At 39.1% G+C, this 27,708-nt stretch overlaps 3 protein-coding genes across 7 annotated transcripts in view; all 3 read right to left on the minus strand.

The window, feature by feature from the left end:
- Positions 1–636: 636 nt before the first annotated feature.
- Positions 637–9,442, minus strand: tmem119a (transmembrane protein 119a). The gene is made up of 2 exons (XM_017451927.3): positions 9,102–9,442; positions 637–2,984 (listed from the first exon to the last, which is right to left on the minus strand). The coding sequence occupies exon 2, from the start codon at positions 2,969–2,971 to the stop codon at positions 2,297–2,299; it is 675 nt and encodes a 224-aa protein (XP_017307416.1). The 5' UTR covers positions 2,972–2,984; positions 9,102–9,442; the 3' UTR covers positions 637–2,296.
- A 1,533-nt stretch (positions 9,443–10,975) lies between these two features.
- selplg (selectin P ligand) lies at positions 10,976–15,713 on the minus strand. Its single transcript, XM_017451926.3, has 2 exons — positions 15,458–15,713; positions 10,976–14,936 (listed from the first exon to the last, which is right to left on the minus strand). Exon 2 carries the CDS (start codon positions 14,925–14,927, stop codon positions 13,974–13,976), a length of 954 nt encoding a protein of 317 aa, XP_017307415.1. The 5' UTR covers positions 14,928–14,936; positions 15,458–15,713; the 3' UTR covers positions 10,976–13,973.
- Positions 15,714–18,161: 2,448 nt separating this feature from the next.
- Positions 18,162–27,708, minus strand: part of coro1ca (coronin, actin binding protein, 1Ca) — a 49,877-nt gene continuing 40,330 nt past the window's right edge. For all 5 annotated transcript variants that reach the window (XM_017451919.3, XM_017451924.3, XM_017451925.3 and 2 more), the window contains 8 exons: positions 26,505–26,634; positions 25,792–25,973; positions 25,515–25,634; positions 24,084–24,188; positions 23,571–23,716; positions 22,377–22,434; positions 20,528–20,782; positions 18,162–19,230 (listed from right to left, as the gene is read on the minus strand). In XM_017451919.3, coding sequence (XP_017307408.1) covers positions 19,111–19,230; positions 20,528–20,782; positions 22,377–22,434; positions 23,571–23,716; positions 24,084–24,188; positions 25,515–25,634; positions 25,792–25,973; positions 26,505–26,634 — 1,116 coding nt within the window. In that variant the 3' untranslated portion in view covers positions 18,162–19,110. The remainder of the gene's footprint in view (positions 19,231–20,527; positions 20,783–22,376; positions 22,435–23,570; positions 23,717–24,083; positions 24,189–25,514; positions 25,635–25,791; positions 25,974–26,504; positions 26,635–27,708) is intronic.

Below are 27,708 nucleotides of genomic sequence, written 5' to 3' on the forward strand. Positions count from 1 at the left end.
ACAGATGTCTCAGCAAAGTGGGCTGAAAAAAATCTCAGCCCGAATGGAGATCAAAGCTTGGGAGTGTTTTGCTTTGTGTAATCCCCTTGACACAACTGTTATGGATAGGCTGCATCAATGAGAAAAGGAATCGGCCCCAGCCATGCTTCTTCCAACCATTTGATGTATTTTACTTATTTACGATACTTACGATAATATGAAGGCTCTGATAGCTCATTCATTCCAGCCAGCCATGTTAAATTGTATGTAGTGTTTTATCCATCCATCAATCCATCTTCTATACCGCTTATCCTTCAGGGTCACGGGGAACCTGGATCCTATCCCAGGGAGCATCGGGCACAAGGTGGGGTACACCCTGGACATGGTGCCAATCCAGCGCAGGGCACAATCTCACACACTACAGACACTTTGGACATGCCAATCAGCCTACCATGCTGGAGGAGGAAACCAGAGTAGCTGGAGGAAACGTGGGGCCGTGGCGCGAATTGAACCCCCAACCCTCGAGGTTTGAGGGAAACGTGCTAACCACTAAGCCACCGTGTGCTCTGTAGTGTTTTATTTAGTTAGATATTAGAGTGGTCGGTGGTAATTTGTGCTGTTTTTCTTTTACACAATAAAGACGCAAAGTGCATCACAGCCGCCAAAGTTATTTAATATAACATGTATTGCAAAGTATACTTATAACTGAAATAACAGATATAACTTAAACAGTTGCCAAAAGCCACTTAACAAGACAATACAGTTATTGAACACTAAATATTCAATGAAAAGGCATGGAGAAAACAAGACGACAACGACTCTGTTTACACCTGGAGAGATTATGTGTCTTGGGTATTAGGGTCATATCCGGATAGGGTTTAACCACATAAATACGAAAGTGTAAACAGACCCAATGCGTTTTATAGCCTTGAGGTCTGAGATGCATGTAAACCAGAAAAATGTTCACCAACATACACACATACACACACACACACACACACACACACACACACACACACACACACACACACACACACACACACACACACACACACACACACACACACACAACCCCAATAAGCTGTGTTCAAATGCACATAGTTCCTGACTGCTGAAGTCAGCTCTTAAGGTTTTATCTTTAGCATTTAAAAGCAAGAAAACAAGATGCACCACAATAGTGACAATAGTGTTTGAATATAATGACCTTTTTTTTTTTTTTTTTTTTTTTTTTTTGCATATTAATGATTTCATGTAAATGAAACTCAAGGTCAAGTTCTTATTTTTCAAGTCACATGACTTATAAACTGAAAGGCAAAGCACACATTTAGAAGCATATCAGCCTTAAAATAATTACACTGCTTACACGGATTTCTATAGCGGATACTCCACATAATAAGACTAAAAATAAAAATAAAAATTTTCAAAACCCCACACATTTATTTAACGAATAAAAATGTTTAATTGTTGATATGGCGAGTTTCACTGTAAGGAGACTTTTGCTTGACATTTTTGGAAGGAGTCTCCAGTGTCAGCACTTTGTAACAGTCAGAGGTATAATTTTAGGACAGGTGACTTTGTGGTTTCTCAGTAAAGTGAAAAGCTAAAATTTTTAATAGAGAATAGAGAGAAAAGCAGAGGGAAATACAGTTTATAGTTTCTATAATGGAATGGATAAAAAGAAACTAACTTGTTTCATGAATGTTCCAAAACATTCATGGCCGCATCACACTACCCCGTCGTTGGTTGTTTTCTCATACCAGCACACCCCTAAGTGTTTTATTCCTTAGTTAATACTCCACATTGGGTTTGGTACTGAACCCCTCAGACAGCAAATGATTTCCAAAATAATAAATGTAAGAATATTTCAGACCTGAATATTAAAAATAATCATTATTGCCATTTACTCTTTTTGGTGATATACATTTCAAGGTATTTGACTAATATCACAGAAATTTGAAATGTGATAAATACAAAGAATTCATTGCATTTAAGACAGAGAACAATCGTTATCACTAGCATGATGAAGAATACACTATTAAGCAGAGAACATTTTCAATAATAGAAAGGATGTAGCCACAGTTTTTTCAAATCTAGGTATAGCATTGTATAAGTTGGTGTATAAAAGATTAATCTTATCTCCTTTAAATTCAGCTCAACAGATTTCGTACACGTTTGAATAACTGACATCCCAGAAGAAGAAGGTCCCTTATCTGTATCTCCATCCAATGAATTAGAGAAAATGATTTATTTCCAGCAACGAATCCAAATCCACAAGTTCTTTTGAAGAGAGGCAATCCTCAACAACTCGCTTGTTTTCTCAATGCGAGGCTTGGTTTGCTTTCCTCAGGTGACAAGTGCACACAGGTGCCTGGCCATTACTTGCTGTGGACGTGCTTGGCTTGGGCTCCTCCTTCTTCTTCTTTTCTTCTTCCTTCTGCACCTCTACTTCCTCCACATCTTCAGATTTCTGTACCTCCTTTGGTTTTGGTCTAGGATCTTTGCCGTCCTTATCACCCACTAGAGCTTTAGATGGTGCACGCAGGTAGCTCGTGGTGGCATTGTAGGGCTCCATCAGGCCTTGCTCCGCCCCCTTGCTTGGTACAGCCATGTACTTCCTGGGTGCATGTTTCTTGGGTGGATAGTAGGCCTCGAGTTTGCGCTTGTGGCTCATGGCTGAGGCACAACAGGCAATAAAGATGATGACAATGAGCAGCGACATCACTACGATGATGAGGAGCATATTGTCACGCAGGAAGTCCACTACATCATGAAACAGGAAGTGCTTGATGCGGATGAAGGTGGTGGTGATGCTAAGTATAGGTGTGGGTGAAGGTGGGGGTATGTGGGTGGCGCGGGATGTTGGGAAAATCAATTCCTGTTCGTCTCCACTGCCCTCCATGGACATGTTAAAAGGGAACGCCATAGTAGAGCAGCTCCAGCTCCAAAAGGCAAAGAGGAGCACAAAGGCAAGACGTGGACACATGGACGGCATGGTAACGTTACACCTGAAAGAAGAAAAAGATGCATGAATTAAGGATATATTAGCTACATTTGACAATTGCATTATTAGGTCCGCAACCATCCCCCAATTAAATAGTAAAATTGATTTTAAAAATGATTTGATTTCCACGTATTAAATGGTATATATATTTTCTTTCAGTGGCCTTAAACATGGTCAAGCCTAACAAACAAGATTCCTCCCACACTTTATCTGGTTCCAGCATCACAAAGATTTTTTTCAAGTGCCTTGAAATCTGTCTTTCAGATTGCTCTATGTAAACAGTGGACGCAGAATAAAAATCAGTAGATACAAAATATCGTTTGTTAGAAGATATCTGCCATTCTCTGAAAATGGGAAGTGTAAGCAATGCTTTGTGGGTTCTCTGCTTCCCCTCGGTCTTTGTCGACCAACATTTGGCCTTTTCGATTAGAGAAATTATCGGACAGAGATAATATCTCAAAATGTAATCATACAACCGCGGAAATGACTAAAAAAAATGTCCAGTCACTACTCAGATATGTTTAAATGTCATATAACTTTGCGGAATTAAGTTATGAGTAACTAAGCACTGTTTGAAGACCTCGATCTGATCTAGTTACTTCATTTGTGTGTGAAGTATCAAGTAAGCACAACTCTTTTATTTACTTTTTTATTTACTTTTAATTACTCAAATAATATTAGCTTGAACCTAGACCCTGCCTTCTTTTTTTTTTCAATTTCTCTTTATACAAAAAAAAACAAACAAAAAAAACACTTGTTGGTGTTATATTCTTGCACTTAACTTCAGTTTAGCTAGTTAACAAATAGTAAACAATATAGGCCAGAGATATTCAAATAAAATTCATCCCTTATAAAGGTCTGGATAAGTGAATATCATGACTAAATGGTGTACAAGGGTTACCTTTACTGCTTGATCATTAGTGATTAGTTCATGGCCAATAATCAAATTGGATAAAACACTGCCTCACAGCTGCAGGATCTGGGTTTAATCCTGGTGCTGGTGTCTGTATGGAGTTTCCTTTGGGTTCCTCCCAAAAACATATCAGTAGATGGATTGGCTAAGATAATTTGCCCCTAGGTGCAAATATGTGCGTGCATGATGCCCTGTGGTAGACTGGCACCAATTCAGGGTGTATTCCCGCCTCATGCCCAGTGTTCCCTTGGATAGCCGGATCCACTGCAAGGGATAAAGCACTGGAGTGAGTGAACGTGAACGAGTGAACGAGTGAGCTCTTGTAATTTTAACTTGCTTTATAAACAAAAGCGAATTTCAAAATACTGTAATTAGTTCTTTAAATGTAACTTCAAAAATCCCATTGCATGTCCTTCAGCCTTTGTGTGGGCCATATCTCCTAATTATTGGTATTTGCCACGTATGCTAGATAATGATCCTAACCATTGTGAGTCACAGGAAGCAGAAAGAATCGTCTAAAATCTGTTTATCTGCGTCTGAGAGTAACATCCCAACAGCATATGGGTTTAACAGGAAATAATTATTTTGTTTGCTTGTTTCTTAAACTCGGTAGGATTTATCAGTGGCACTTTTGATTATTTAAGGCAACCGATGTTCCTTGTATAAATATTCACCCCACTGAACATTTCTACATTTTGTAGTGTTACAACCTGGAATGGAACTGCATTTAAATGGGATTTTCTTTACATTTGATTCACACTATACGTTTAACATTTTAAGGTCAAAAGCAACAAGCATTTGATGGTTGAATATTGTAAGTAGAACCACCGTTGCCTACACTTACAGTTGTCTTCTGGGATGTGTCTCTATGAGCTTTGCAGATCTGTGTCCTGATATATTTGTCCATTCTTCTGTGCAAAACTGCCCAAACTCTGTCAGATTACATAGAGATTATGGATGAATGGCAATTTTCAGACTTGCCAGAGGTTGTCAATCAAATTGAGGTCTGGGCTTTGATTGGACCATTCTAACACATTCAGGTTCTTGGTCTGGAACCCTTCCGGTTTAGCACTGCTTTGTTTAGGATCGTTGTCAAGATGTCTCTTACACACTGAAACAGGTTTGCTAGTAGGATTCCCGGTCCCTGTTCTTGAACAGCATTCTGCACGATACGATGCTACCTCCACCATGCTTCACTGTGGGTATGGTTTCCACAGGGTGATAAAGCAGTGTTGGGGTTCTGCAAAACATAGGCCAAAAAGACCAGAGAACCTTTTCCCACATGACTCTCCAACCTGCCTTTTGGCAAACTCCAAATGGGACTTCATATTGGCTTTTTTCAGCAACGGATTTCATCTCACCTCTCTGGGTTATGGATGTCCTGTGAACGGCTTCTCCCATCTAGGCTGTGTATCTGTCCAGTTCTTCCAGAGTTACCCATGGACTCTAGGTTGCTCTTCTGACTAATGCCCTCCTCACAAGGACAATCATGGTTGTGCCATATTCTTTCCGATTTTAATAATCGATATGATTGTACTCTGTAGGATGTTCAAATGTTGTTGTTTTTTATTATAACGAAACCCTGATTGATACTTTGCCAGTACGTGTTTTGAGAGCTCCTTGTTCTTCATGATGCTGTTTGCCTATGGGGCCTTTCAGGAATAGATGGATTAACACTGAGATCCATTTTTTTTTAAAAATGTGTGTAAATAATTTAGCAAATTATATTAATATTTCCTGCACTTCAATATTATATTTTGTTTAGGTCCATGAAAAAAAATCCCAAATACATCAATTTTAGTTCCAGGTTGTAATAATTCTGTAGAATGTAGGAAAGTTCAAAAGCACGAATACTTAAGCTAGGCACTGTAAATCAATTATTTGGATAAAGTTTCCTGTTAATGTTTCCTATTGAGAAAAATAATATAAAAGGATTTATAAACTATGACACACTTCTGCTAAAATATTCAGGGTTTTTTCCCCCTCATCACTCTATTTTAGTTATTGAAGGCCATTACTTATTTGGGGTGGAGATGGAGCAAGTCAAGGCCTGGTTTGTAATTTTTTCCCCCTGACTGCTACCACACGCTCACCACACTAAAGAGAGTGAGACAGACGGACAGACAGACAGGTAAATAGATAAACAGATTCATCTGTATATGGTGTGGATGGTGTAGAGTAGTACACAGTTTTCATGGAGAAAACTGCGAGAGAACAAGACATTTCATATACTTTTATAAATCATAAAATGACTGTGCAAGAAAAATGCTTCTAAAATGGTAGGAGGTTAAACAAAATATAATATGTGGGGTCTGGAAAGTTTGAGCGATTTTTTTTTTCTCTTTTCTTTGTCCTGACTTGTTTTTCATTTCCTTTTCAGACAGAGAGCGAGACAGCTGGACAAAGAAAGAAAGAGAGAGAGAGAGAGAGAGAGAGAGAGAGAGAGAGAGAGAGAGAGAGAGAGAACACAGTGTGGGAGACTTTTGCCTTCAGCCTGTATTTTCATGCTATTTTAGTTCAGCTACAATAAACCAGACCATAGGAACTATTTCTGCTCTCCAGACCAACCTCTCGTCCAACCACAGCACGCTGTAAAAAGCTCAGCGCAGCTGCTATATTGTTTTTAATGATCAAATCACAGAAATCCCAGTCCATGTTTTCTGTATATGTTTAACATGTGTATACTGATATAGTGCATGCATTCCTGACAGTATTTGAACAATAACAACAAGATGTGAGTTACAATAGAAGTGCAGTTTCAGGCTTGCTGAAAAGAGGAAACCTAACTACTCAGGTCAAACCATAGACCATTGAGTGTGGTTTAGAGACTCAGACCAATAATACATGAATAAAACAAATACGAAAGTGGGAGCAACGTTTACTGAGACCATATACGTAACTATATATGCTGATTTCTGAAAACACTATCCAGATTTCTTGTCCATTAATTATCCATAAAGACCATGTAAGATGTAAACTAGATCCTAATGAGAGGTTTGGTGTGCGCTCCTGGATCTAATGTGTGGGTGTCTCCTGCATGTTGAATGCAGCACAGTCCAAAACTGGAGGAAAGAACTGAGCTAAATTACATGCTGAAATGTTCAGCTCTGTCATTCCAGTCTGATCTGAGTGTGGGGCATGGGGCATGGTTTATAAAGGAGATGAAGGCCTAATCTTCTTCAAAGCGCAAGATGAAGTACATTTGAAATTTCAATTGCATAGATTTGTGAAATGTCCTTTGAAAATCTCTGTTCAAGTGATTGAACCCAAGAGAATGATAATTCTACAGGTGTCTTAAATGGAAAGAATCAATATTTCACAAAAGACCTAACACCAGGAGCGCTCACCTAAGTAAAATACCCCAGAAAGGTATAAATCTACAAGTAAGTTAACTCATGAGAACGATCATCCTGGTGAGTTAACCAAAAGAGACTTAACAGAGGTCAAATATTGTTTGACATCATTCTAGAAATAAAATAAAATCAAAATTCTTCAAGTAAGTAAACTCATTCCACAAGTGAGACAACCATGCTATGGTTCTCCAAATGAGTTAACTCAGATTTCTTGTGTTTTTAATCAGTATGATGCCAATCCCAAAGGTGTGAGTGAGTGAGCACCCTGTTTTATTTAAAGAACAGGGATCTATCAAAGTCTGATCTTCACCACATGTTTGTGGAAGTGTATCATAGCATGAACAAAGGAGATTTCTGAGGAGGTCAGAAAAAGAGTTGTTGATCCACCAATCCACAGTCAGACAGATTGTGTACAAATGGAGGAAATTCAAGGCCATTGTTACGCTCCACAGGAGTGATCGACCAACAAAGATCACTCCAAGAGCGAGACGTGTAATAGTCCGCACGTTCATAAAGGAATCCAGGGTAACTTCTAAGCATGTTCATGAATCCACCATCAAGAGAACACTGAACAACAATGGTGTGCATGGCAGGGAAGTGGAAAGCCACTGCTCACAAAAGGAACATTGCTGCCCTTCTGCAGTTTGCTAAAGATCACGTGGACAAACCAGAAGGCTGTTAGAAAAATGTTTTGTGGACGGATGAGACCAAAATAGAATTTATTGGTTTAAATGAGAAGTGTTATGTCCGGAGAAAGGAAAACACTGCATTCTAGCATAAGAACCTTATCCCATCTGTGAAACATGATGGTGGTAGTCTCATGGTTTGGGCCTGTTTTGCTGAATCTGGACGGCTTGCCATCATTCATGGAACAATGAATTCTGAATCACACCTTCGATTTCTAAAGGAAAATATCAGGACATCTGTCTATGATCTGAATCTCAAGAGAAAGTCATGCAGCAAGACAACAACCCTAAACACACAAGCCTTCTACAAAAGAATGGTTAATGAAGAATAAAGTTAATGTTTTGGAATGGCCAAGTCAAAATCCAATAGAAATGTTGTGGAAGAACCTGAAGCAAGCAGTTCATATGAGGAAACCCACCAACATCCCAGGGTTGAAGCTGTTCTGTACTGAGGAACAGGATAAAATTCCTCCAAGCCGATGTGCAGGACTGATCAACAGTTACCACAAACGTTTATCTGCAATTATTGCTGCACAAGGGGGTCACACCACATACTAAAAGCAAAGGTTCACATACTTTTACAGCTCACAGATATGTAATATTGGATCATTTTCCTCAATAAATAACTGACCAAGTATAATATTGTTGTTCAGTAGGGTTCTCTTTAGGATTTCTAGAAAATCTTTTAGAAAATCTGATGAAGTTGTAGGTCATATTTATGCAGAAATGTAGAAAATCCTAAAGAGTTCTTGTTCTATAAACAATGTCAAATGTAGTTTTACAGAACCCAACAGAGACTATCATTCTACATATGTGTTTGACCCAGAAGACCCAAGTATTGTTTTTACAAGTCATTTAACACAGGATAACAGCTACAAAGCAAAACACAGATTATTTAAATATAGGAACTGGAAGAATATAGAAGTCCTGGCAATATGCTAAATTTGAATTTACTGTAAGGATAGAAATTAACAAGCTTGAAATAAACTAAGTGCTTTAAAGGAGTGAAAGTTAAAAGCAGTTTCCAATAGTTTTCTGCAAATAAACTGTATAACGTTCTGAGATGATTCCTGTTTTTTGGGGTTTTATTTTTGCTTTTTAATTCCACTCTCCAAAGAAAAGGTTAAAGAAAACCAAATGGCATTCATTTGAAGAGGAAAAACACTTACTGATATGCAGATGTTTTCTCTGTGGTTATCGGAGATCCCAGCGCTCACTCCAGTACACAAGGAAATACAGAGAAATGAGGAAAGATTGATCAAAAGAAAGATAAGTCAGGACGACCAGCTGCCTCTGTGCTGCACTGAGAGTGGCACAGCAGCTTGTGTCTTTAGGTTTAAACCTAGACAAAAAAAAAAAGAGTTAGAAAAAAAGGAAATTTTTGTTTGTGTGGTGAACATCTCCTTCCCTCCTTCCTTCTACTTTTCTCCTCCTCTCACTGGAAAGATGGTATGGTGGGTTGGTTTTGTTCTTTATAGACAAGGTCCGCTAATGATAGCATGCAAATTCATGGATGAGTTCACACACATAAATGACTCAAGCTCTGATATCTTTTAATTTTCACAAAATCACAAAGACACACACACACACACACACACGCACACACAGCATGATACAGAAATCTGTTTGTTTAGGAGGAATGAGAAATGGGATATTTATATAATTTATTACATTGCAAGGTTTGGGTGAAGTATCCATTATACACGGTAATTCATTCTTAATGATAAACTCAAGTAACTGAAGTCACATTTAAAACCCAATTACCTTGTTTTGTTTTGCAAATGAACAATATGCACTAAATCCTCTTAGTAAATGCATGCTAAACTATTTAACTCTGAAATAAGTTAGTAATAAAACATAGGAAAATAATATTAGTGAAAATATCTTGAATATGGGCAAATTTGTCCGACTATAAAATTATTATAAAACAAATACAAGATTATTGCAATTGAGATCTGGGGAATTTGAAGGGCAAGTCAACATGGTCCAGTTCTGATGCTCAGTGGACAGGGGTCAGTTTTGGGCACTCTGACCGGTCTGCGGCTTCGAGGCCCATATCATCTTTTTATCATAGCCAGTATTAACGTTTTCAGCATTTTGTGCTACAGCAGCTCTTCTGTGGGATGCGAACAGACGGGCTAGCCTTCGCTCCCTATGCACATCAGTGAGTCAATGGGCACCCATGAACCTGTCACCAGTTCACCAGTTGTCCTTCCTTTTGACCACTTTTGGTAGGTACTAATCACTGCATACCGGAAACGCCTTACAAGACCTACCGTTTTGGAGATGCTCTGACCCGGTCATCCAGCCATTGCAATTTGACTCTTGTCAGAGTCACTCAGATCCTTACACTTGCCCATTTTTCCTGCTTCCAACACATCAACTTTGAGAACTGACTCTTCACTTGCTGCCTAAAATATCCCACGCCTTGACAGGTGCCATTATAAGGAGATAATCAACCTGTTACTTCACTTGTTAGTAGTTTTAATGTCATTGCTGATCGGTGTAGTTTTACTTCTGATACTGGAAGCTGCTTCCAAAAATGCTTTTTTTAGCCTGTTTAAGTGGAGCATCCTCCATTCAAGTCCCTGTGATTAGCTGTTACTATAGAAACAATGACATATTAGAATGAGCCCAAAGCTGCTGTTGTAGAAAATTAATGGACTATCTGATCAATTAATCAATGCATGTAGTAATTATGTAACTTACCTGAACATGACAAGTTCTTGAACATGACACTTATACTCTAAATAAGTGATTAATTACTAACTTGTGCACTATACTCTGGATTCACTTTTAACAACTCGGCAGTTTATGCCTTAACTTCCTAGAAGAAGCACACAAACACCTCAAATAACTAAAATGTATGTGCACTGAACTCTTATTTTTCTTTTTACTTTGTACAGTTGTGGAAATAAGTATTGAACGAGTCAACACTTTTCCAGTAAATATATTTCAAATGAGACTATTCACATGAAGTTTTCACCAGACATCAGTATTAACTATACTATAAAGAAATATAAAGAATTCACAACATTAAAGATCATAAATAAAGTTGTGTTTATTAAAGTGGAATGACTCGGGGAAAAAAGTATTGAACATACTAAGAAAAAGGAGTTCTCCAAGGTAAGGTAATGCAAGGAACCAGCTGAAATCCGTAAGTAATTATACCCCCTATCTGTGCAAATTAATATCTGCTGGGTTAGTAAATTGATGGTCTATAAAAAAGGCTTTTCGTTACCAAGGTGTCACACAAGAAACATCTCATTATGGGAAAAAGCACTTATACTTATTTCCCCCACTATACAGTATCTCTCATTGCCTGGTCTGGACATGCAGCATATGCACTCTATATAAAAACCATACATCTCCAGGCTTAACAGTAATATTGAATCATTAAAAAACAACAAAAAAAGTATTTTCAGTCTTTTAGGCCACATACTGAAGGCTCAGTTTGAGGTGCGGTGTGGTGTACACCTCCCATGGGTGAGGCTCTGTGGGCGCTGGGTGTAGCTCTTATTTCTGAACCTGGTTTCTGCTCTCTCTCTCTCTCTCTCTCATCAGGCTTTTGAGATTACAGCCTCTCGGCCACAAACACACACACACACACAGTTCATGTATGCACCAGTTTTAAAATAAGCCTCCCATCTACAGGCCTTCTGTAGAGCTTACATTAGACTACATATTATATACTGTATACATAAATGTACAGAGGACTGAAATCATTAGATGTCCTGTACACATCTTATTTTTAAATGATATTTATTTATCTGCCAGATGAGCAGTTAATGTTCTTGGTCTTCATCTTCATCAAGGACCCCAAGAGTAATTTGAATTTGCAATCTTTTAGACACATGGAAACTCTAAATCTTATGTTATGGGAAATAACAAACAAAATACATTTGTGACATCTGTAAAAAAAAAAAAAAAATTCAAATAAATAAATAACATTTTTAAAAGGTTGAGACTTTAATTTATGCTCGATGCCACCATGACATTTTGTCTGCTACCATATAAAATATAAAGAAATCTCTACAGAAGGCTCAACACATGAGCAATTCCAATAAGATAAAAGACTAAAAAGCACAAACGTCCCTCCATGGGAGTAAATTACATAGAGCAGGTTTTTAACTATACAAAACAATCAGTACAGTTACAACCATACATTTGGATCATTCGGAACGTGTAAAGAAATGAAAATATTAACATGCTCTGCACTCAGAGTTCACTTTAATAGGATAGTTTTAATACTATAACCTATTACCTGTATACCAAAAAGGTCACGTACACTTCCAGTCCATTTAAATGCAGTATTTTGTGCACCACTGTTTACACAACTCAGGAGAATATTAACAAATGTACTGTATATATAGCAATAAAGAAGACACAGCTCCAGGGTCTCCGGTTTGTTCCTAAGCTCTGGTTACGGTCTGTGTGGACTTTTGTTTTGTTCTCCTCATGACTGTGTGGGTTTCCTCTGACCTCCCATAAACATGATAGATTGGCTACTTTAAATTGCTCTGAAGTGTGAATGAGTGTGAGACACCCTGCGATGGACTGGCGGATCAAGATAAAGCACTTATTTAAATAGAAGGACTGTGTAAGTTAAAAGTGGCTGTTATTAGATACATCGGTCTTTTCTATGAAATGAGGCTGATGGTGCAAAGATGTGATGCTCTTATGTTTTGAGTCCAAAAGGGGGAAAAAAGTGCTTAATGTATTAGCAAGAGTGCCTGCTCCTGTTGTTATCTCAGATCTACTTAACTGTTTTATACTAATAATTTTAAAAAACACTGGAGGTGTACATGGGACTGTTTCTTTAATCCCACTTTAGTTGGCTCCTGAAGAAATTCAGACCATTTTAACACCTAGTCCTGCAGGGAGTGTTTTGTTTTTTTTTTCCCCCTGACGGAGTATATTATTTTGGATTGTACCTGCTCGCAAGTTAGTTCTATTTCCCAATATATATGGTTCCAAAAAATAATTTAAACTATAAAATGATAAACCATGATAAAAATCAGTTACTGAAGATGAATGAATGAAGAAGAAGGACCCATGATAATGAACGGCGACCTGCTTATGTGACTTTTATGTTGTGATCCTAGCCCTGATGCACGCCACCAATAGAAAGCTCAGAAAGACGTCGCTTGCACATGCATATAACAAACCAGCACCCGACCTGTTGTTTGGAAATTATGAATCACGAAAGAGACAACTGGAAACAGGAACACAAGTCTGCAAAATACATGAGTCAATTGACTTGTGATTTAAAAAAAAAAATACAGTGGATTACAACATACAAATGACGGTAAATGATATTTCAGCCTATTATGTACAGCCACTGAGTAAGAGCTTCCTTATAAACAGGACTATAAAAAAAACATGAGTAAAGCAGTTCATTTGATCTACATGTATAAATATGCATGTGTAGGGGTATTGATCAACCACACACTGCTTCAGAATTAAGACATTCTGGTGCGGTTTGGCTAGAAAGAAGGCCACAGTTAAAGGTTGCTCTCAATAGGCAGCTTTTCTGTCACACACTGATGCACAACTATGTTTAAATACGCACTTCCGCTTCCTCTTTTGTCAGTCTAAGTTCACACATTTCCTATGCAACACCATTACAAACACAAATATTATCATCTGTGCTGACAACCAGCTTCTGTTGGGCCTCCAGAGGAAACTAATCTCTATTTATGCATCAGTACACAACAAATTTGGCGTAGACCATGGTGCAGGCTTTTCTCACAGTTTGTTCTGGAGACTAAGTATTTTAGAAATGATTCAAGTTCTGCGAGTCTCTGGTTTTCTGAGAAATATTCAGGGTTACAAAGTGCATCAGTCTTGTTTAACAGTAATATAGAAACGCTTGATTAAAACAAAGAGCCAGTGGTAATGGCTTCACCATACACACCTCACATAAGGAAGGAAGAATTAAGAGGATCAGCTCAACTCCATCTTCATCCACAATGCAGACGCTTGATTGATTTGATTTTCCAGTCAGGTTTAAGATTTGCATATAAAAACGAACCTAATATCTATGCTATAGCTTCTGTATCATGCAGGAAACTGTTGAGGGTGAGGTCATCACCGTCTTCATCCTCAGTAATGGGGATCAGTGCGCCATTGCTTTTAGGGTGCTTCGGTGTGGGAATGGGATGATCGGAATCATTCATGAGGGCAGATATACAGACCATCTCAGTCTCATGAAGCAGGCCCGCCCTCTGCCTGTATCTGCTGCCTGCCAACTTTGTGGCTAAGATGATGGTGGTCATGATGAAGATGGTCGCTAGACCAGTCAAACTGGCAATGGCAATCAGGCACCGACTCACGAGACCTTCCCTTTTTGGTTCGGCTGTAGGACAAACTTTGGTGCTATGTGGCTTAGTTGGTGTGTGATTCGGAGTGGTTCTTAATTCTGTGGTTGATGGAACCAATGGCTTGACCGTTGTTCTTGATCTTGAAGGTCCATCTGTGCTCACATGAGGCGTCGTCACCACAGTAGGGACAGGATTTGTGGCATTCGCTCCATTTCTAGGTTTCACTGAGGCAGAAAATGTGGGAGCAGAGTTTGGCATCGTGGGGTCCGAACTGCCATTTTTCTCAGGAAGTGAGGTTTGCGGAGGACTTTCAGTACCTGCCAAACTTCCGTTACCTGCTGACTGGTGTTTGGTGCTGTTTGTTTCAGTTCCATCAATGTTATAAAGGTTTCCATAAGTTCCATTTCCCTGTGAAGGTTGGCCGTGGGCCGTTTCTGAATTATTCTGGCTGGTTGCGGGAGCTGCAGCAGACCGTTCTTCTCTTACCTCTGTGGTCTGTGGAGTTCCACTGGTGGGCTGAAGTAAAGTTTCATTGTTATATTGCAGTGTGTAGTTGGAGACTGTTGTATTTTGCACATTCCGATCTTCTACACCAAGTAAATGTCTGCATGAGACAAAGCTGCTCACAGTCAGCAGAAAAAGAAATTGCAGCAATGTGAGCTTGTTAGTCATGGCTATTAGCTGTAGAACAAAAGAAAAGGTACAACGTGGAGAATGAGTGCATAAGATACACACACTGCTCATGACATTTCCATCAGGTTATATCTTCAATTTTAACGGAAAAACAATCATTTGCACTTTAGATAAGTATTTTAACCACAATGTTGGGCTAACGCAGTAAAATTTATGTTGTTGTGCACACCACATGTTATTAGCATGTTAAGAACTTCCTTTTTGATGAGTATGATGTACATCACTCAGGTTTCCCGTTTCAAACTACGAATATGCCTTCAGACAGAAATTTAAGAAAAATGTCACAGCCTTAGTATTTATTACAAAGTTCTTGCCTGCTAGAACAATGTCTTACCTGATTCCCAAGGGCTTTTGTAAACTTTAACCATATAGATCATTTCCATAAATCAAATCAAAAATAGTACCAATGACAAATTATGTAAAAGAATACACATAAATAATGTATATACACATACACAATATATATAATAGAAGTGTCTGCTGTATATACACGCACTGAGCATAAATACCTGATGTTGGGTTGGTAGCTCTTTCCAGCTCAAATGGCTTGTATGGCTTCAAAAACTTCTCACCGTTTAATTCAAGTGCAGGAAGTTGCCTCAGTGTCAGACCAAGCTGAGGTTTCAAACTGTGACGCAAACTTTACACGAGCAAATAGGAGTAAGCTTAAAGCGAACGAGTTTCAGCTGCAGTTCCCTAATGTAACAAGCTATGAGCAAATGACAGTGACACCAGCTAATTATGCAACCATCAAACTTCCTCCTTAAATGTAGGCCACAATGTAGTCACAGATTATTTGATACATGAAGCAAAATTAATGGGGGGGGGGGGGTAAATAAATAACAAGCAGGCTATTTTTTATTTTTTTAGATTTTATTGGGTTCATTCACTTTATGTTCCATTTAAAGTGAACAGGGAGACTTTGGAAACTATGGCTTCGTTTTCTTTTGCAGTTTGACAGAGGCAGCATTGGAATGAAGTGTGTAGTTATTTACAGAGCATTTCATGAAATCACATACACCACGCTTTCTAGTTTGAGCTTCTCATCCACCTACAAAAATCCTTCAAGTTCGCCACTTAGTCTCTTACAACACCAAAACACTCATAAACACTCCATAACCTCGGAGGAAAATCATCCGTTTACAACCTTCATAAATCACAATTCCCACTTTTAGCCAAATGGTATTATCTGCATAATACTAACTGACCACCAGTTTAGCATTTCACACAGGGGCAATGTTCTGTCGAGCCACACAATGGTCGAGTTCAGAGTCTTTCTTAGCTTAAAAATAATGACTCATTTGACTACAACCCTGAAACTGCTCTATGGAATGGTTTTGGAGGAATAAAACAACATGGTGTTTTTAATTGGACCACAATCAACGATAGAGGTGTGTGAAGTGGACTTACTGTTATGACCCCAAAGCAATTTGGCAACATGAATTATTTTTATTTATTAAAGAATGACAAATGACTCTTTTTTATCAAATCAATAGCTTTTGACCAATCCGATTTGAGAAATCAATGACGCTATGGTATTTATATAAAAAAAAAATAATTAAAAAACCTTTAACACAATTCTGTATGCAGGACATGATTACTACAAACTACTACAAAAGGCAACAACACTAAATTGGGCTCAAACCCTAACACACTTGCCCTCCACATCATTCCATCCTCACACCAATCCACCAATTCAGACTCAATTGTACCAGAAAAATCTTTCCACAATTCCATACATGCATGCATCTTCCTTAAGAACCTAGCTAACATATCAAAGATGGCACATCTACTTTTTTCCCCTGAACCTCACCTCTACTAGCTCACTTCCCTCGTTGTTATAACCCCATAAGCAGATGTAAATAAAGCTCTCTGCGTAACAAAATCCCATCTAAAATCTTTTTTTTTTTTTTTTTTAAATCTGAAATAGTGAATGAATAGAGAGAAAGGTACTGTATGTTTCTTGTAGGTGGTGTGAGCAACAATAAAGAGGATGTAAAACACCTGCAAGCACCTCTCAGTTCCATAATTAAGTACATAAAGATAAAAAAGAAAAAAAAAAGGAAGTGTTAAGCATACAGGTGATCACACCAATTACAACAGAAACATTCTTAGGGCGCTTTCACACTTGCAGTTTTTCCCTCCTCAACTGCCAGGATGTTTCTGTGGTTTTTTTGCAAACCAATCAGGTCACAAGTTGGGAAATGACTGAAAAATTATTTGTTAGTGAGTTGTTTTGAATGGAAAAGTTTTCATTGCCAGTATTCCACATAACCAACTATAAGAGCGCGTCTATTTTTTGGGACATTCTCTGGTACATGATATGTCTCACTTTAACTGTAGCTCAAGCAGGTCAAATTCTCTGATTTTCTGCCTCTAAAGCTACAGCAAAGTCAAACACCGTCCACACTGTCAGAGTTACACCAGTCTTTATTTCATATTTATTACCAATAATATGAACAACTCAAATCTAGAAGGCATACTAGGCTAGTTATTTAGCTGAGAACTGCTTAAAGCGTAGTTATAGTTACAGTGTGTCGCAAGAGATGCTCTTCCTGAACTTTTTCTGAAAGTGTGTGTGTTGGGGGAGGGGTGCGGGGGGGAACGGCCAAGTGTGAAAGCACCGTTGGGTTCACCCTGACCCCGGCGTGCCTCACCCATCAAGCATGTTGTAATCTGAGTCAGACTTTGTTACTCTTCAGTTATAGTATATAGGATATAGAATATAGGATATAGTCTAGACGAACTTGAGCTACACCCTTACAAAAAGTTGGTTCTGCATGGCTAACAGAGCAGGGCAGTCGCTTCCTGCACAACGGAAACAGGAAGTGAAGAGTAGGGCATGGGTGTCAGTCTAGACCTACGCGGATATCACCCACCCAAACACCTTGAGGGACTAAACGTCTGAGATGATGGTCTAATGAGGTTAAATTTGAGGTTACTAACGTTAATACTTCAAATATCCCTTCACCAAGTGTTTATCCAGCTAATTTAAGAGCCCCGCTCTATAATCAGGCCATGTTTTTATAACAGAACTGATTTGATGTAAAATGTAAACACTGAATCATAGAGAAGCCTGGAGAGAGAAAAAAACATGGAATATGATGTACTATTTCCTCTGGATTCTTCCTTCTGAGACTATTTAACCGAAGACACAAAACAAGAATTGGGAGGGAAACCCAGGAATTATTTAACCCAGAAAGTATTTAGAAATTAGGGAGGGAAAAAAAATCTTTATTGCATGCATTAAGGATAATGGGAGGATACCGTTTCTGGGAAAGAGGGAAGTGTCTGGAATGATGAGAAAATTCAGACCTCAGTGACCGTGTTCAGTGTTCATGGCCACTGGAATATCAATGCTGAACAGTCACACCACTATACAAACCATTTCCAAACAGCAAAAAAAAAAAAAAAAAAAAAAAAAAAAACCCAAATGCTCCAAATGTTCATAAAACTGTTTCAGTATACAGATGTTGCTTTCCTCTGTCAATCTGTACATACAGCCTGCTTGGTTAAAATCACTTTCAAACATGAATTTTTCTTGTATAGAGACCTTTTAAATGGTCAGATAAATCAAATCAATCCCCTCACTTGCATTCCCAGCCTATTGCAATGTCCCTTATTAGTACAAAGTGGACTAAGTGTATTTATATTATATAAAAAAAAAAAAAACAACCTATGGTCAAATACTGTCAAGGAGGCCCATATACGAGCATCCTCTAAAAATTTGGCAACAAAGAAGAAGGGATAGTGAGGAATGCAATACTGATTTCAATATTTGAGCACACTCAATGCTTCACATTGGAATATTGGTCACAATTTTTTTTGACTATGAGAAAAGAAAGAATGCTTAACACCTTTTGGAAAAGAAAAAAAACACCACATAAAACACAAGTGCCACATTTGGAACAAGGTTTAGTAAAAAGATATTCTTGGCTTTTGAGAGAGACCTATGCTTCCGTCATTTTGCAAATGGAACTGGTTCAAGGGGTTAGAAAAAAAAGAGAATGAAAGAATGAAGAAAAAAAACAAAAAACGTTCATCTTGGAATGTTGGGCAGGTCTCGGACGGAACGAAGTCGCGATGACTGGCAGTGACTAGTTCCGCCCACCTGGCCAGTAGAATTTCCTGAACAGTAGCTGGGGGAGGGGAAAAGGGTCCTTCAGACGTCCATCTGGGACAACTGCTCCTCGAGCTTGGCAATTCGCTTTTCCTGACTGCTCACCAGCTCTCGGAGGGATTTGATCTCTTTCAGCACCTCGTCCAATTTTGACTCGTTTTTCTGTACAAAACAATAAATAAATAGATAGATAGATAGATAGATAGATAGTTATTAAGCTCCTAGTATATGTTTAGCACACATGCATTTTAAGGACATGTGACCCAATAACACACAAAAGCAGCAACATGTGCTTATAATAAATGTCGAATGTGGTCTACATTCCCCTCTGAAAGTACTGGAACGGACATTTGGGTTTGAGCTCAGAAGATGAACATGAGATGAGAGTTTAGAATTTCAGCTTTCATTTCCTAGTGTTTATATCTAGATGTATTAAATAACAAAAGATAGAACCATTTGCATCAGACCACCCAATTTTTTAAGCAAGCAAAAGTATAGGAACAGAAGTTTTGAAGTAAATTAAAGCAACTGCATGATGACGTTCATTTATTTTGGATGCATTTCTCTGTAAATTGGCAGACAGAATGTTTCGGTAGACTTCTGACTTCATTCTGCTGCTATCTTCATGAGTTACATCATCAATAACGATTAGTGAGAATGTTCCAGAAGCAGCCATGCAAGCACAAGCCATGACACTACCTCCACCATGTTTCACAGATAAGCTTGTATGTTTCAGATCATGATTTAGATCATTTCTTTCTTCACACTTTGGCCTTTCCATCATTTTGGTAGAGGTTCATCTTGGTTTCAGAACTTTTGTGGATCATCTCTGCATTTCTTTGCAAATTCCAATCTGGCTTTCTGATTCTTACTGCTGGTGAGTGGTTTGCATCTTGTGGTACGGCCTCTATATTTCTGCACTCGACGTCTTCTTCGTACAAAGGATTGTGATACTTTCATCTCTGCCCTGTGGAGGTTGTTGGTGAGGTCACTGACTGTTGTTTATTTTGTATCACTAAGTTTAACACAGCGGTTTGTATCGTGGACGCTACATAGTAAAGTTAGGATAGTAACGTTGTTCCTGTCATTACAGAGTCATGTGGGCGGAGTCATGTTTGCAGTGGCTGTGATGTGGATAATAAAACAGAAGGCTCAGTTGTGACGTGTGAAAAACTTCCTAAGGAAGTTATATGCTATAAGAATCAAACCTCTAGGGTTGATATATGGATATACAGATCGAATCTATACCTTTATGAAAATCTAAATAATCGTTCTGTCTCTATGTTCCAATGGCAGCAAATGCAAAGTTCAGCACTCATGAGCGTCTGACGCAATAAATAAACCACGTGAAGACATGGTTGTGTGTTACAAGCACAAACGTGAATCATAAAAACTAATCAGAACAGACAATAGGGAGTGGGTTAAAAACAAAGAGGAATGAAAAGAGTGAGAAACGTACGACACTCGGGGCTGCGCTGGCCGTTTTGGTGGCAGGAGCAGCGGTGTTGTTCTCTGAATTCTTGCTGGGCTTGGGCTTGTTGTCCAGAATGTTTTTCTTGACCACCTTGAGGTCGCGGTTCTTGGCTGGGATGTAGCCGTCCTTGAGCGAGATCAGGATAGGTTCGCCATTCTTGCCGTCAAACCAGTCCTCGGCCTCGATAGCGCAATCGGGCCCGGCCGTGTCCGGATACAGATCGTCCTGGAACAGGTCCGACTGAATGGAGAGAGCGAGGAGGAATAGTGTGAATTAGCTTAATACAATCATTTATACAATGCTTTTTCAAAGCCCAAAGGCGAACCACAAAATGATGTAATATACATATTTGATGTAATAAAAAACAAGTACAACTCGATGCCAACAGCGTCATTGGGGATGCCTCCACCACCAACATGTCAGGTCCTTCCTGTTACTAATTTACTCTTAAAATACCCTTAAAATATACTTAAAACAGGAATGAAGCTATTGAAGAACAACTATTTCAGACATCTGTCCTTGAAGAAACTTCGAGTCTGCTTTGATCAGTTCCAAAATCTAGTCGGTTCATCTGCTGTTTGCAATGATAATTCCATACAAATCCTACAAAAATTCAATCATAATCTCTTGAGATGTCACGTTAACAATAATATTGGATGGACGCACAGACAGCCTGAAAACATAATGCCTCCACCACCTAGTGGCAAATGCGTACAAAAGTAGGGGCAGACAAATCAGCAGCCAGGACAAGTAGTTCAGTTTTTTTTGTTTTTTTTTAATACAAGTTGCTCGGTGAACAAGAAGATATAGTAGGCTCGCAACCATCTCTTGTTCAACAGCATATCGACTTTTGGAAAGCAAATACTGTATACGGTATTTATGTTTAAACGATATTAAACACCCTTTACAGTGGTGAGATGACCCTTAAAAAGTATATGGACACCTAATCAATCACACGCATATGTGCTTGTTGAACAACCCATTCCAGATTTATTCCCACCTTTGCTCTTATAATAACCTCCACTCTTCTGAGAAGGTTTTCCACTAGAATTTGGAGCATGGCTGCGAGGATGTGTGTTCGTTCAGCTAGAAGAGCATTAATGAGGTCAGGCACAGATGTTGAGGAGGTCTGGAGTGCAGTCGTTGTTCCAGTTCATCCCAAAGTTGTTCAGTGGGGTTGATGGACACTCAAGTTTTTCCACGCCAAATTTGGCAAATCATGTCTTCATGGAGCTCACTGTGTGCACAGGTTTGGGCCTCTTACTTCCAGTGAACTAGGGGAATTTGTAATGCTACATTATAAAAAGACAATTATGTGCTTCCTACTTTGTGGTAACAGTGCGAGGCCTACGTATGGGGTGTGACGGTCAAGTGTGCACATACCACATTTCCATATAGTGTGGAATAACCAAGCAAAAACAGAGATTTTAGTGTGTTCACAATTATACCGTACCCAACTGAATTCAAGTCAAAGGAGTTCACTGAGTGAAAAGAAGTTAATGTAGAAGGGTAAAACATGAGATTATGTTTATATCCTGTGCTTCAAGCAAGAAAAGATCATCCATGTCCACGTCCAGTGTTGAACACTAAAGAAGTAGGTGTCACTCTGGGCTCTCAACAGGACAATGCCATTTGATTTTCTTCGCCCGAATCACTAATAACACCCAGAAACCTGTGACGACCAGGTCAGTGCCACTTTTGCACCACCCAAATAAAACGTGGCGCTGTAGTGTTCACTTTCAATCGCACAGACAAGCTACAGTCAGTTACTGTACACCTACAAAGTGACTACTGTCAGATGATCATTCAGCAGAACACGGCAGGAAGGACTCACCTTTCTTGGCACTGTCATGATGATGGGCTCACACTTCCTCTCGTGCAGCTTGTAAAACCTGAAAAACACACATACAGGTTATTAGTAAGACTCCAAAAGCAATGAAGATCAACAAAGAGCTAAAAGAAATCCATATGGATTTTTTTCTTTTTAAAGTGGGTAATGCTCACTAAAGTTGATCTGCTGCCCCCTACAGGACGATCACAGTTGTACACACATTCGCACATCTCTGTCAGATTAGATTTCCTACTGTAAAAGCATACTACACTTCTGACTTTCCAGCTGAAAACATCTGAAAAGAATGACCTTATTTTTATTATGAAGCACTAACTGCAGGTGGAACAGTACGATACATAAAGGATAAGGGCCGCCCCAAATCTTTTTGTTTGTTGTGGTTTCTAGTCGACAAATTGTGTATTCAATCCACGCGGCGGACTCTCCATATAATTTAAGGTGTTGTTACTTAAGAAAGAAAAGCAAGCATTCTGTAGGTAAATGTTTATGGAAGGAGTCTCCAGTGCCAGTTTGCTTAAGAACTAGTCAGGAAGCTTTAAGAACACGCGGCAGTCTTTAGGACAGCGGACTTTGTTTCTTCTGGGGTTTTTTTCGGTAATATGACAAGCTGTGGTTATTGGTCTTATTAATATCAATAGAGAGAGAGCTAGAGAGACAAAGAGAGAGAGACAGAGAGCACGAGAGAGACAGAACGTGAGACAGAGAGACAGAGCGTGAGCGCAAAAGAGAGAGACAGAGAGCGAGAGACAGCGTGCAAAAGAACGAGAGAGAGAAAGAGAGACAGAGACCGAGAGAAAAAAAGCTGGTGAGAGTATGATTATTATAGCAGCTATAATGCAAGTGATGACAGAGATACTTATGGTGGACATTCTACAACATTAAAACTAACTATAATAAATAATACATTTAAAAATAGTAGCGGCTGGAAAACTGCCGAAATAAGAGGAATAAAACATTATTTAAAAAAAAAAAAAAAAAAAAAAAAAAAAAAAATTCACTGTTCTAGGAATATAATTCATTTGTGGTTGATTATTTGATAAGCTGATTATTGTCCTGTATGCCCTGTTGTGTTTTTTTGCCCTTACGTAATCACACTCCTACTGTTACCAATAGTAAGAAAACTATTTGTGCTTGAAATTCGCAGTGCGGTGGGGAAAAAACCCGCTGTTTCCGTCTTACCTGGCGATCTCACACTTGTTGACGTCCAGGCCTCTCTTGGGCATGTAGCCCATGCCCCTCTGCGGCTCCTTGGTGATAAATGTGTTGAGGTAATGCACGTATGGCGCCTCGTCAGTGATCTCAAAGTAACGGATGCTGCTGTCACCCTGACAACGGAAAAAAAAAAAAAACAAGGAAACAAAACAATGAATAAGTTTACGCTTCAGCATTTAGACATTACACAAGGTGCTGATTAATCGTCTATGCCATATGCAAAACAAAAATCACAGGACTTTTAACTCCATTAACATCATGCATTTTTTTTTCCAGTCTAATTAACTTCATGAGATGAAGGGCTGTTTCATAGCTTCATGAACGACTGCTTATAGCAGTTATAGCGGAAGTCGTAAAGTGCTCCGCAGACACATTCAACAACAAAAACACTACATGTGCAAAGAAAATAAATGTTGAGTAAATGAACGGAAAAGGAACAATAAAATGCCGTGACTCTGGAAGATCTAGAAGCACGTGTACCTTTCCGCACAGGTACACCACGTTGGTGTCGGGGTCATAGAACGGCAGGAGGACTCCGTTGCTGGTGTCCATCTCATGGACTGAAATCGGCTCCTCCATGTTTTGCTGGTAAAAAAATAAATAAATAAATAAAATGTCACATTCCATACTATTGTTAACTTTATTTTTATGTAAATAATGAAGCAGAAACAGCCATTTATTATAATTCAGGCCTTATAAACTGGAGGCGTATTATAGAAACGTTCTATCTTAAGTCAAGATCTGATCAGTTATAAATTAGGATTTTTTTCCACAAATTCGTATTACAGAAGCAAATCTTAACTTGATTTAGGATTCTTATCTTAAATTATCTTATCTTACAAAATCTTCTCTTATCTCATCTCAAACTGCTCCGTCAAGCTCGATAATCAACTCCCGGGTTTGTTACCAAGCAACCAACTACAACCAACAACTGTGACGTAAAACCACTTGCACGGTGACTGGTAATGCTCCGTGACGCTTCTGTAATGTTGGTTGCAGTTCTCGCTCTAACTGCATTACCGTATTTCGTGGAAGTCTGTAATTATTTATCGGTGATTTGTTGTTAAAGCACAGCACGTCATCTGGGTACTCCAAAAGTCTTTCCACCATCAAACTTCACAGTTCTTCATCTCGTATCGTTTAATAAACGTAACGGCGTTCGTGGCTATTGTTACGTGACCGTTATCTTTGGCTTTCGAATACGTAGTAAGTCAGGACACCAGTGGGGTTCGGATGCTTCTGTAATACCCTTTTCCTAGATAACGCACTTAGGAAGTGTTATTCTGTAACAGCTAATTGTCCTAAACGAGGTCCTAAGTGAAATTACCACGGTTACCAAACGTTAGGATCGTTCTGTTATGCACCCCCTGGTTTCTAAGGTACATTCAGGACTTTTTTGTACGTTATATTTATTAATTAAGCTTGCAGATCATTTTATTTCTTGATTCATCTGTGTCTAATAAACAACAACAACAACAACAAGAGCTGTACTTCTAGTAGATTAGTCAAATATGTTGCAACTTTCTCCTTTAAACGTAACACTTCAGTGTGTACAGGTCTTGAATCCCCCCCGCCCCCCTTTTCCCCACTGCATTACTCAGTAATCCAACAGAGCCACATCCACATGTGACCTACTCCATTTTGAGTTTTAGAGGCCACAGTACAGCTAAACCATCATCCTCATTTAAATTACTTAAAGCCTAATTTGAATAAATTACATATAATCACACAGAAGGTAAAATGAGGTTGGGAACTAAATTTTACTCTATTAATGTGGACAAAAGATGCATTTCTGTAAAATGTGTGTGCATGTGTGTGTGTGAACTGAGTGTTGTGTGTGTGTGTGTGTGTGTGTGTGTGTGTGTGTGTGTGTGTGTGTGTGTGTGTGTGTGTGTGTATAAAGTACTGTACCGGGTTCCAGAGTGCGAGCTGCCTCTCGCTCATGCGGCTGAAGCCAGTGGTGAAGACGTTCCCATCAGACAGGAAGATTGCTCTTATGGGCCTCGCGCCCTCATGGGCCTTATCCTTCTCCTGAAACACACATGTACACAACAGTTCAGCTGTGTATACATAGACAGGACTGCACACACTACATGCAGGTGTGTGTGTGTGCGCACGCATGTAGGGTATATGCGTGTGTGTGAAGTAGCAATTGTTTTTGTGCAACAGAGGTTGTACGTCTGTTTACCGCAACGATCTCCTCCTTGCGCGGGTCGATGACGCGCACTTTCTTGTCCTTGCAGGCGGTGCAGATGAGGCTGCCGTTGCGGTTCCAGCACGCGCTGAAGATGACGTCTGGGTGCATGTCCTCCAGCGTGATGAGTGCCTCGCCCGTGCCCACGTTCCAGATCATGATCGCGTTATCGCAACCTACATAAAAACAAAAAACCGCTGTAAAATGTGCCGAACTGCCACACCGCTCTCATGTCACGTGTCAGTGATCAGACTGAGTGTTGATTAATTTCCAGCTCTGATAGCAGTTCTAATACCGTATATTATTTTTTTATATACTAACAATTTACTCAAGGATTTGAAATCCAATGAAATCCAATAATTAGCAGAATTTTTCCAATTGTGTTGTTATTGAACAATGGAAAATGCTGGAAATTTCAAGTTGCCTGTAAGGAACATTTATATCACGAGTGTCAGTGCTTCGTTTATTTATTTATTTTTTATTTCTATTAGCATAGCTCTGACAGTACTGTCAGCTGTAATAATCATGTTTATATTAACATACATGTTCCAACACATGACATTTCTATAGTCACACACAGTGACTTGCTTAGTGGATGATCTGGATTGTCGCTGAACTATAAACGGACTGCTCTTTATCACACAAAGTAAGTAAGTGGAAGCGAAGGAGCGCTTGACCGGGTGGAGAGCGAGCGTGCCGTCACTCACCAGCACTGAGCAGAATGTTGCGGGCCGTCGGGTGCCAGGTGATGATGCCCACCCGTTTGGAGTGGCCCTCCAGCACCACCACAGGCTCTGACAGGGAGGTCACCAAACCGTTCTCGGGGATCTGCCACACCTGAAAAGAGACGAGAGCCAAAAGTAAGACGAGATCCACGGTTTAATACGGCACAAATACATGGACGTCGTCAATCTTGCAATGGAAATTGACTGCAGACAGTATAAGTAACACCTAGCTCCAAATAATTAGTAAATACACAAAAACTAAATAAGTAAATAGTAAATAGAGTTTTAAAAAGATGTAAAGTTCAGTAATAGTAGTAGTAATAATAATGACAAGACATTAGTAGAAATAAATGACCATTTGTCTTAAAGGTGTAATAGTTGATTTTTTTATTAGTTTTTTGTACTCATAACCTGAAAGATGGGTAAGAACATGATTTTTTAAAAAAAACAAAACACTAAAAAAACAAGCAGAGGTTTATAAAGTCGCTGAGAAAACTTGTTTGGAAAACTGACTTCTGGTCCGGAATGCTAGTACGTGTTTGGATTTGCCTCCTGTCTGTCATTTAATAGACACCTCTACGGGCCACAGTAGATCCTGGGGGTGGAGCTTCATGGACATGGGTGGGAAATCATTCACATGCCAAAACCACCTAACCGTTAGAGACCCAATCTTGAAAAAAGGACTAATCTTACCCGAGGTACTTCTAAACCTGAGTGATGAATTAGAAGTTTAGACCTTGCACCTGCATTATTGAGCCTTAAGGGGGAAGCAGAGTGCAAGTATCTGTGCTGATCAGTGCTCACAACACTGATTTAGGGCAGATTGTTTACGGTTTATTAAGGTTAGTCACAAAGCCAGACCACAGATCAGCACTTTCAGCGCATAAATATTGCATAATCATGAAAGAAAATCTGATCTCATATCAGGGATTAATCTGTTCCTTAATTTGTTCCACTAATTTTTAATGCTCAGTGGTTAAATGGATGCCAATGACACACCACCACCAACAACAGTGCAGACATCTTGGAATATATCTCTCCTTTCTCGTTCTCTGAATAACTTTTAGTATCCAGTTCACTATTTATTTCTATAATCCTTGCTTCTATCTTCCTGTCATCCTCACCATACTATGTCTATACCTCCCAGACACACCCCTTACAGACATTCTCCAAGCATTAGGTCAGT

Source organism: Ictalurus punctatus, chromosome 22 (genome assembly GCF_001660625.3).
Source record: "Ictalurus punctatus breed USDA103 chromosome 22, Coco_2.0, whole genome shotgun sequence".
NCBI classification, from domain to species: Eukaryota; Metazoa; Chordata; class Actinopteri; order Siluriformes; family Ictaluridae; genus Ictalurus; species Ictalurus punctatus.